The following is a 12,018-nucleotide window of genomic DNA, read 5'->3' on the forward strand; positions in this document are numbered from 1 at the left end:
TCTTTGCTCGAATGGATTCCGAGAATTATTACTATGATCACCCACTCAAGTGAATTCTCAGACTGCCCCAACATGCTTATGTTTTGACCCTTGATAGATCTCACTGATTGGCATATCAAAGACAATCTAATCTAACACCTAGTGTAGTACCATAATCAAGTATAGGGGTTATTTATAACTTTTCAGTTTTTCCCATCGATCTCTAAGGTCTAGGGCTTAATTGAAAAATGATCCGTGTTCAATGTTTCATCCAAACACACATTACATGTGCTTTGGGTGTAACCCTAGTAGTTGAGACAAACTGTCCAAAATTCTTTGGCAACACATCTGTGTTAGCCTTGATAGGATAAACTCCCAAAGTCTACCAAACAATTGTGAACATTCTAAAGTAATACAGGCGTCATAAGTGTCTATCTTAAGAGGTAATTTCACAGAAACATACCAATATCAACATGAAACAATAATGTGTTTTTATTCATTTACAATAAATGCATCTATATATCAATTTAATTGAAGTAAGGGAATATCTAACAAACAAAACTATGACATCTCCAAGAGAGTAGATATTTGCAACTACAAATGATGTTTTGTGCTTGAAGCCCAATAGAGATTGCATGGTAGATGTAGATATCTGAATTGGGACTCAATGAGTCCCACCAACCAAACTCATCCCAATTCATTAACTCATCATCTATTGGGAGTTAACACCATCTATCTACAAATAAAAAAGCCAATTCCTATTGAGGAGGAAGGGGAAGAGTGGGCAGGTTGGTTGAGAATAATAGTTCCATAACATCTTTTTAGGTCAGCCTCCTCATCTTCTCAAGTGCAAACATAGAAATAAAGAATAGGTCTCCTCATAAATGAGTTTCGGTGGAGACCAGAAACAAAGATGTAGGAAATGAACTGTTTCAATTACTTGCATTGTTTTACTTTTGTAGTGTTGGCATAAGCATTCAATTGTATTGCTACTTGAATGATTCGATTATTGTTTTGAAGCATATTAGATACATTATGTTGACCAACGACGGCAAAAAAATAAGCATTCTTCCCCTGTGACGGCGAAAAGAGGTCTACTTCTTTGGCGATGGCGGAAGGTGATCTTCTCCGACGACAGTGATACAGTTTTCTTCCCCAACAACAATGTGATATTTCGCTTTCTTTCTTCTACATTTAGTCGGATATTTGTGCGCTCTGACGGAGATTAGACTGGGAGGAGTTGGAATGAATTACATGAGGGTTCTTGGCTTGGTTTCAAGCAACGTTTTGGCCAAAAGTGAATCTATTAGAAAACAGTGAATAAGCAGTGGGGTGTCTATTTTCATCATTTTGAAAATGTTAATTTGATTGTGTAGAGGGTATTTTCATCAAATGACCCCTTTCGTTAGCTGAGTTAATGAGGAAGGGGGTCTTTGTCTCATGACCATAGTACAAGGGGGTCTTTGTCACAAAACAAAGTATAGGGGGTCTTTGTAATTTACCCTAAAAAACTTCAACACCTACTGCAATCTAATCAAGTCCAATTAAAATGCAAATGGATTAGATCGAGTCAAATACAATCCAATTAAAATGCAAACGGATCAGATTGGGTCCAAATCCAATCCAAAATTAACGAATAAAAGTACTTTGATAAAAGTGCTTTTGTACAAGGGCTTTTGTAAAAATACTTTTGTAAAAATGCTTTTGTAAAAGTACTTTTGTAAAATTTCGTAAAAATACTTTCGTAAAAGTGTTTTTATAAAAGTACTTTCATAGAAGTGCTTTTATAAATGTGGTTTTATAAAACTACTTTTTATAAGCGCTTTTGTAAAAGTACTTTCACAAAAGTGCTTTCGTAAAGTGCTTTTATAAAAGAACTTTTGTAAAAGTGTTTTCATGTAAAAGTACTTTCATAAGTGTTTTCGTAAAAGTACTTTCATAAAAGTGTGTTTGTAAAAGCACTTTCATAGAAGTGATTTCGTAAAAGTACTTTCATAAAAGTGATTTTGTAAAAATATTTTTATAAGTGTTTTTGTAAAACAGCTTTCATAAAAGTGCTTTGGTGTAAAAGTACTTTTATAAAAGTGATTTCATAAATATACTTTCATAAAAGTTCTTTCATAAAGGTACTTTTCATGAAATTGCTTTTAAAAAATGCTTTTGTAGAAATGCTTTCATAAAAATGTCTTTATAAAAGTAATTTCATAAGGGTACTTTTGTGGAAGTACTTTTATAAAAATACTTTCATAAAAGCACTTCCATAAAAATGGTTTTATCAAAATAATTTTGTAAAAGTGCTTTCACAAAATTGCTTCTGCGAAAATGATTTTATAAAAATACTTTGAAATACTTTGGAGTGTTTTTATAAAAGTAGTTTAAAAAATGTAGTTTTATTATATTAAACTTGACCAAGCCACTTTCACTGTGATTCACAAATTTAATGACTTTAAACTATTAGACCAATCGGTTTTATCCAAATTCGGTCCACTATGTGCACAAACCATTTATATTTCAATTTTCAACCGGTCTGAGTCCATATAATCTTTTGGACCGTCCAGCCCGTTCAAAAGACATTTGGACTGGATGGGGTCCAACCCGAACTTAGTCCATTGACGCCATAATTATTGGTAGCATGCTTACCTGTTAATTATGTCTTCTTGCAATTGGTGTTCCTTGTTCTGAGTTCTGCTCTACATTGGTCCATCTTTCCAATTACTTTAAAAATGAAAGGGCTAAATTAAAATTAGATGTATCCAATAGCGTGTCTAAAAAATATTGATAACTGTGTTCTCAAACAATGATGTCGCAGCGATGGACCATGTAAACTTTTCCTAGGATGCAGCATGTACAACTCCAACGTACGAACATTTACAATCCAATGAAAGCACCATGACACAAACCCTCCTAATTGGGGGGGGGGGGTCACACAAGTTTGTTTTTAGGTAATGGGTACTTATTTCCACTCTAATAATTAAGTATGTGTTTGGTTCCATGATTCCATGAATATTTATAGATAGATTGTTTATTTGTAGTTTTTTTTTATTTGAAACTTTCTGCTTTTTTTTTTGTTTGGTTGGACTTTACTTTAAACGTTTTTTATTCTCTATCTCAGATTAATAATTATTAAAGTGTGCCACATCAGTATTTGGTTTCAAGAAATGTTAGGGCGTTGGAGGAAATAAGAATTTGACGTTTCTCCAAATGCCCCATGTACAAAAATCAAAGCGTTTCAGTTTTCTATCATTTATTTGATCAACAGTGAAATTAAACACTTGTTTCATTTTGCTTCATATGCAATAATGCCCACGAAACCAAACACAGCCTAAGAATTCTGGCCTAACAATTAATTCTATTTCTTTAATAGTTTTGGCTTACAAACTGTAATACCAATAAAGAAGGATAGCTAGAGCTTAGAGAGTGTAGGCTGTTTCTTGCTCACCTGCCAAACACGAACTGGCAATTAGATGCTTTGCATTCCAGGGGAATTAACATAAGCAAAATAGGGCTCTCAGATCATGCAAGCATTGTTGAAACCTAATTCATTCATATAAAACTACTGGCTTCCTGCATTAGGGCCCTAATGCAGAAATCGCTGAACCGATCTTGTGTATTCTCTATTATGTTTCTTTTGTATATTTTCTTGATTCTGGTCACATTACCTAAATAGGTTGTTTCTCAAACTCTGAGAAATCCTCTGGCTAGGGTTGGCTTTTCCACCTGATCATTGGACAGGATTTGAACCCGGCTTAAGACTCCACATGACCCGGCCCCTTTTCATCTAGTAAGCTACCTTTCTACATACTTCGCATGCACATTACAGTCCCTTTGCAAAAAGAATTATATATGGGTAGATGAAAGGCGGATGATGTTGAAAGTATCCTTATGAATTGATTTAGTAAGGGCCAGTTGTTTATTTTATTTTGGATTTTGAGGGGCAAAGTTGGTTAAGTGATACCTATCTCCTAAGTGGGTAAATAACTTTTGTACCTAGGGGAAATGTTGCAAATACTTGGATGGGACAAAATTGCCCCTTTTAATAATGACTTTTTATGACTAAAACGATCATTATCTTATTTACTTGAGAAATAAAAGAACATGGATAAAAGTACTTACCAATAAGGCCCCATTCGCTTTTCGGAAAGTTACTTACCCGAGTAAATGCAATTACTTGGGTAAGTTTTTCCTAGGAAATATTTAACTGGGTAAGTGCATTTACCCATGTTCTTTTATTTCTCAGGTAAATAAGGTAATGACCATTCTAGTCATAAAAATCCATTATTAAAAGGGGCATTTTTGTCCCATTCAAGTGTTAACAACTTTCCTCCTGGGTGGGAAAGTTATTTACCCACCTAGGAGATGTGTATCAGTTACTTGGGTATTAAGTGATACTTAGGAAAATAAACTTTCCCTACTCCCCACATTAATCTGAAAAATGAACATTGGATTCTTAGTCAATGGGAACCAAAGTCCCAATGACCAACTTTCCCCCTCTCAAAATCCAAAAAAAGAACACCCCCTAATTTATCAAAAAGTGAATAAGGCCTAAAGGTGATTCAAATTCCTTTTGTCTATAATTGGATTAATTATGGATTCACCCCTGTCCGATTAATATCATCAACCCCTATATGATATTATAATCCAATTGTATCCGCTAACCCATTGGTTAAGTCTAACATGGCTCAGATGCAAACTACATCTGATTGTTTGAGTTCCAATTGGAATATAATTTAATATAATTGAATTCACCTTATCTAAATCTGATTGGGTATGACATATATACTTAAAAAAGTTATATTGTATCAATTAGTAGAGTTGGGTTAATATCATGTTTTCACTGCCAAATTGTCATTGGTTCTAGTTTCATACATGAAATTTTCAAATCATTTTGTTCATGAAATACAACATCAGAATACTTTTAGTTAATTTTGTTAATAATATATACAATATTTCGATCATCGTTTTTAATTTATTTTGTTTATGCGATTTGATATCCATTACAATCAGAAATTGACTATGGTGTAGCATGATCTGGTCACTCTTAACTGGCAGGGGCCTCGCTTCTATCTGGCAACGGACAACACCTGAGAAGGAGAATAAGATGAGGGATTCCCGGGGAGTTCGCCTAGTGGGAATACTCCGATGCTTAAGTTAGAACTCGATGGGAAGCTTAGAGAGTAATAAAGGAAAATGAGCTAAGAGTGGAGATGCGCACTTCGTAGAAGTTACCTTGCCCCTTGGAAATTGGGGTCTTTATATACTGATGCTCTGTCAAATCAGGTGTAACTGCCTTTGATCCTCTGCTACAACTGTTATTCGCCAGGCTGATTTGATTAGTGTAGATAACTGCCGCAGAGTACGGTCCTGTCAGCTGAGAGACGTTATGCAGAGCTGGCGTGCACGACGCCGCCTAGCGAGAGTCGTGGGCCTCTGGACTGGCAGGTGTTGCGCCGCCCGACAAGAGACGTGGGAGAAGTCTGACAGGCACGGTCTTGTCGGATAAGAAGCTTCCCGAAGACTCCAGGTTGCTCAATAGCGAGCTCCTTTGTAGCGAGCTGCCTTGCAGCAAATTGTTCTGTAGCGAGCTATCTTGTGGTGAGCTATTTTGCTGGGGTTTCAACGAGCTCATTATGCCGAGTTGTGGCCAAGCTGTCCTGCTAAACTGTCACTTACGTCGAGTCATGTCCACGTATCACTTGGTTAGGAGGTCAGGTCAAATCACCCTCCATCAGACTAGAATCCTATACATAAGATCTGAGTCGAATTTGGAACTAGTTATATCCTATTCGATTTGATCCATTTATAGCCCTAAACATAGCCATCATTTCTTAGCTTGATCTGAGATACAATTAATGTTAATTAATAAAGTCTAACAATTGGCACACTGCGCATACGTTGGAACTCCCTTTTCAAAATTTAACCAGAATCAAAGTTAAACACAACCTTCAACTATGGATTGGCTTAAATACAGTAAGAAGATATGTTTAATGCTATAATCCAAAAAACAATTGGCTGATCAGACACAAAATTGCCAACCAATTGGGTCCATCAGCCTAGTTTTCGTGTGGGATTGGTTATTTATTTAATCTTTTTGGTAAAAAGGTGCGAAAGTGGGATTGCTTAATTAAAGTGTCTTTTTCTTGTAGGTTATGATCTGTCACATTGTTTTTAAGCACCACAAAGAAAGAAGTCAAGTCTGGTGTGGGAGAAGAGAGACATTATCTGAAGCAACTTGAGTCAATGATTTTCCAAAAATGGATACTTCAATTATTTCTTCCATGACTCTCTCTCTCTGCTCAAGCTTATGATGCAATGGGAATTTTTTATTTTTTATTTTTTTTGATAGAGATAGATAGATATATAATCACTTAAATGGGGAGATGCTACACGAACACGATAAGTGCAACAAAGGAGTTTGGAACTCACAGAAGGAACAAGACAGCACAATGGGTTCCATGTGTCGGCCACATAGTCCTTCTGTGAGGTGGCAAGTTTCAGTCCAGTAGAACATCACACGGCCAAAAATAAACACTTTTCCAGTACATGAAACTATTGGGAAATAGTCCACGCATACAAGCTATAGCAGCGTGTATAGGCCGATTGACATGGAACAGGACTTTTCACCAGTCAAGAGTTTCACAAACGAAGGTACTAAGATGGGAGTTCACATCATGGTTTTTGAACCGCTGTTGATCCGGACGGTTGGATTGTTTGGCCCGGAAATTGTCTAGGCAATCGATTCTATTTTACCTCAAATCCGGTCTCTAGTAAAAAACCATTGAAAAAGTCAATGACTCATTGATCTGAGAGGTCGACTCGTCGACCCGTTCAATGGTTTTTGACTGTTTTTTTTTAAATTTTAATTTTTTTTTGTCAAAATAGGTCACTCCATTCGAATTGGACAGTTAGACCATCGACCCGGAAACCGATGGCCAGAATGGTTCCGTTTCTGGGTCGTTTTTTAAAACCATGATTTACATTGACACCCCACAGAGCATGGAGTCCGAATATTCTCCTCACACCAATGTCATAGGCATAATATATTTGAGCCGCACATTCTAAACATCACTCCATCCTATGCTTATATATTATTATTCATGGGAGATGTTTCCAATACAAGGTGCGATGTGATTGTGGGCTTGGTGTGAATATAGCTATGTGAAGAGCAGTCCCTGTTCCAGTTACATGCACATTTCAGCATGTATTGAGAATATCTCCCGTATTTATATTTTATTATTGGGAGATGTTCTCAATAGATGATTGGGATGGGCTGTGCAGCGCCCATGGGTTGCACTCTGTGGAGCTTCGGTGCAAATTCTTAAGATGGACTGCTCTAGGCCATGAATCAGATCAAGGGTTTTACAATATGGACCGCTGGCTTAACCGTATTTCCATTCATATCAATATCAATGGGTCAACCTGTGATGTCATTGATACAGATATTTCCAAACTAAAACAATATAATAATGAAACCTTGGTAACCCATTGAAAGGATCACCTCGGTCAATGGTTCATACGGGTCATTGAATGAGTCAATGGGTCTTTTGTGATGGTCCAATTAAATCAGGATTAATGTAACCGGCTCACCAAATAACCAGTTTGATAACCCGGGTCGACTATGGTTTAAATTTTAAAAACAATGCTTATGCTATGCCTAATTAAATTTAGATTCAGCTCTTGGAAATGCGAAAACTAGTTCAGCCATCAAATTCACCTGTTCTGAACAGTGGACAGCACCTTGGAACCACGCTGTTGGACTGTGAGAAATTGGTTGGTTTCATTAATTTCAAAAAGTTTTATTTTTTATTTTAAGCTGTATTTTTTAGGTGCCACATCACCGTCTATAAGAGCATATTCTTCAGATTTTGCTGCATCTTAAGTCCATATCCTTAGATGGGTAGTGTTCCACAATGACAAGAAAAATTCCTTAATTCTTTTGCTTTTGCTGGAGCCAAGGTTCAGGCCACAAAAGAAAAGTGACCATTTTTGTACTTGTTTGGCTAGTCATACACTGTGATCTATCTCAGTCATCTGATTTGATTTTATTAGATTAGCTTCTTTATCCTATCTAAGAGATACCTCCGTTTGAATCCAGCAAGCAATACCACTTTGGGAGAAATTCAATGGCGTGATTGTAGGACCATTTTCATCATTAAGACTAGGGACTTCACCTATATATGAATCTAAAGTAAAATGAGTGGCTTATTCACCCACCAATGAAAAGCAAAAAAGTAAAATGGGTGGCTCTTCTTCATTTATGAGTTAATAATTCATCATGATCAAGTCCTGTTGAGGGGTTGGGATGAATCAAATCTGGGTCAAATCCTTTGAAGTAGGGTACCTGATTGTTTGGATTAGGCAATGGAAACAGAAGTGAATTAATTATTATATTCATATAATTCATCCAGGTCCCAAATGAAATAGAGATTTCAAAATGAATAACCTGATGTGGTATATGTTTCAGATCACCATTATCGGGGGATTTGAAAATGATTAACTAGCCCTATTAATTTTGGATTCTAGAATCTAGAGAATTTATTGTTCAAAATCTGACTCTAGTAAGAATCAAAGGCATTTGTTCTGGATTCAGCATACAGATCCTATAATCAACTTTACAACCAGGCCCCATTGTAGAATCTACCTGCAAACCGACTTTGGGTTTTGGGAAATGGATTTTGACAGAATACCAAAATCCAAATTATTTAGAAAAAAAATTCATGGGATGAGTTTCGGAATATGTATTCTTTGCCATTTTTCTGATTATAAGCTCTGCACGTAGAATTTGAGCCAAAATAATCCTGAATATTCGAAAAATAATTAACAAGGTGCAAGTGAAACTGACTGGTTCTCTCAACTTCGCCTGTAGACTTAGCTGAAAGTAGTGCAATATAATTCCTCTCAGCTTGGATTAGATTTGTTTTCATGTTTCTTCTTGATAATTCTTAGTTAATTATCACAAGTTTTCTTTTTCAAATTTTCTAATTTTATTCATCTCCCCAATACTGTCGCTTCAATATGAAGTTGCTCTACTGTCAAAATACTGATTCAGATTCTTCATGTGAGATATTTCAACCACACCAATCAGGAGGAGATAAACACACTCTGACAAGTGTTTTCTGATAAATACACATGGCTATATAAGCATTATTATTACCAAAAACATACAATTGCCAGTGTTCTCACACCTGCTAAGCTGAAAAAGGATCTGAACTCCCACGCTACTTGTTTCCAGAAAAGCCAAGATTTCGAGTTTGAAGGTCTAAACACCCACAGTGGCATTTGCAGAGGACAAGAGGCGGTGTCACCGGCTCTCCATGTCTAATGGAAGCAAGAGAAGAGATTTAATATTACAAAAGAGAGAAATGTAATGAAAATATCAATTATTGGTCTTTATTAAATGACCAGAATATATCCTCGCCACTTGTTTCTCAGATTATTCATCAACAACAGTCCCATAATTAACTTCCATGATCAGTTGATCACACTGTCAATATCAACAGAAGGCATTGATCACAACCCCAAGCACTCATAAAATCATTTCTCTGATCTGCTTCTCTTCCCTCATCTATTTCACATGAAATCATCAACCAAGAAAGTTGAAGACAAAAAATATAATCTAGCAAAAGGAAGAAAAACTTAGAAGAAGTAATTCAAACTTCAAAGCCTAAGAGACAGGTCTAGGTGGTTGAATTCTTCTATCTGGACGTTCTCAGGCCTCTGGATGCTGGACCAAGGGCCTTCCATTCCGGCAGAGATGTAACCCATTTCTCTCCTCTCATGACCAACTTCACCACTGAACCTTTCTACATGGCGTTGGTTCTCCAAGTCGGCAAAGGGCGGCTGACTGCGTCGACTATCAGCCCCTGATCGATGGCTCAAAGCGGCATGTGGTCGTACAGCTGAACTCAACTCCCGGCTTCTCTTGGCTAGGCTGCGCTCCAATTTGTGAGCATTTTGGTGACCACCCAAAGCTTGTGAGCTGTAGAATTTTCTCTGGCAATAGTTGCAGGAGAAAACTCGAGGCTCGTTGGGACCAAGGGATGATGATGAAGATGAAGAGGATGGTTCGAGGACGAGCTCCAGGTTGAGATCTTGGTTTGACATGGTGAGATCTATTGAAGAGTTGGGCTCTATTTCCATGGTTATAGCTCAAGTGGAGGGAAGGGATGGTTTGGGGAGAGAGAGAGAGAGAGAGAGAGAGAGAGAGAGAGAGAGAAGTGTAGAAGTATAAATGGAGGAGAAATCTAGATATGGGCAATAGGTCTACTAATCAATGAAAAAGAAATAAAAGATGGGAAAAGAGAGAGATGATTGAGTGGGTGGGTGGATGGCGGTTTGGGTGCAATAGTAGAAAGAAATAAATCAAAGAAGAGGATACAATTGACGAGAAAAGATGAGATGGGGTCAGTTTGATGGAGGAGATAAGAGAGGTGTTGTCTTGCGTTATATGAGATGCAACGGTCTACTGTTCCTGCAACCACAAACGGAAAGAAGAGTGATACAAAGTGATGGCCTTGTGGGTGAGTGAGAGAGGATAGAGATAAAATAGAGAAAGAAAGATAGAAAAAAAAGGGGGAAGAGGAGGACAGAAACCTGCAAAAACCATTGGGGAATGAAGTGTTGTCGCCTCCATTTATGGCACAATTTGAACCCATTGTCGGTCCATAGAAAAAAATTCCATGGAGATTCCGTAATTTGGCCAAATCCAAACAAGGTTTTTATCTTTTATCTTTTATCTTTTTTTTTTTTTTTACGTTTTTCAACCCCTTCTTAATTACCTTCTATCCATTCTAGTCTATTCTAGTCCATTTTCCATCCACCCATCTTTCCCTATTTCTTCATCTATCTATCTATCTACTTTACCCAACCCATGTACTTAATCCGTCCAATCAAACCTGATTTGGGTTTCGTCTTCTTCTTTCCACTAGAAATCTACAAAGATTTTTCATGGAGGAATGGATTTCTTTGTTTGGGTACCGATAAAAAAGCCACTCTTTGACGATACTGAACGCGCAAACCGCAAACATGATAACAGATCGAACTTATATCCTTTGACGAACACTGGCCCAGCATAACTGGTCGATCTAAGCTGATAGAAATGAGGATAAATCGACTAAATTCTTATGGAACTTTACAAAATTTCTCAACTCTCTAATTCTTTTTTATTTTATTTTCTATTAAACCAAACACAACCTTAGAGGTAAGGTGCCAATGATGTTCTGTTAGTGGAGGTTAGGTGGTCACGAGGTATCTCTATTCAAAAGGGGATTTGGGTTGCTTTCCACTAATATTGTACATGTTACCTCGATGGTGAGGTAGTAGATCCCTGTAAATTATCTCTATAAACTCTCTGTTTTTTTCTTCTTCTTTTTGCTTCCACTGTAATTCTTTCTAGTTTCCATCTCCTTTTCGGCTCAGTTTGGAAGGAGTACAAATACGAAAATGTACAGTGAAAATATGTTCAAAATAATATAAAATATAAGATTTTGTATTCTATATATTTGTATTTGTACTCTTTCCAACTAAGCCTTATCAAAAACGTATAGGCTATGTTTGTCAAGATAGTGGTAATGGCAGACTCAAGTGAACCCGGCAATAAATTGGGCTGATATCAGACAATTGTACCTGGGAAAAGTATTTTGTACTTTGTGGGTGGCTTTGTTCTCAGAAAAAAAGGAACAAATAAATGGTGCTTCATTCCCTCCCCATGTCCAAACTCTCTAAGGATAGCCGTATACCTCAAGAATCAGATGCTTTTAAAGGTTTGTTTGGGACACCATCAGTTCGTTATTATTATTATTATTATTATTATTATTATTATTATTATTATTATTATTATTATTGTTTTGTTGCTATTGTGTCTGAAAGAATGAGGTTATGGAATATTAATAAAATTTTAAAAGAAAAAGCCTAGATATTTTAGAAAACTAGGCATTAAAATAATGAAAAGAACACCTCAAGGTACCTTCTTTGGGGGCCTTTTTTCTTTCTACTACAAGACATTAACAACACCAAACAAGAACCAAGAGAAGATATATAGTC

General features: G+C 36.6%; 1 protein-coding gene across 1 annotated transcript; it reads right to left on the minus strand.

Annotated features, from left to right (window-relative positions):
* Positions 1 to 9,407: 9,407 nt before the first annotated feature.
* ZFP2 (zinc finger protein 2) lies at positions 9,408 to 10,243 on the minus strand. The gene has a single exon (XM_088971756.1). It carries the CDS (start codon positions 10,114 to 10,116, stop codon positions 9,634 to 9,636), a length of 483 nt encoding a protein of 160 aa, XP_088827882.1. The 5' UTR covers positions 10,117 to 10,243; the 3' UTR covers positions 9,408 to 9,633.
* Between the last annotated feature and the right edge of the window lie 1,775 nt (positions 10,244 to 12,018).

Source organism: Nelumbo lutea, chromosome 2, assembly GCF_056320005.1.
Source record: "Nelumbo lutea isolate HS-2025 chromosome 2, American lotus-T2T, whole genome shotgun sequence".
Taxonomy (NCBI): Eukaryota; Viridiplantae; Streptophyta; class Magnoliopsida; order Proteales; family Nelumbonaceae; genus Nelumbo; species Nelumbo lutea.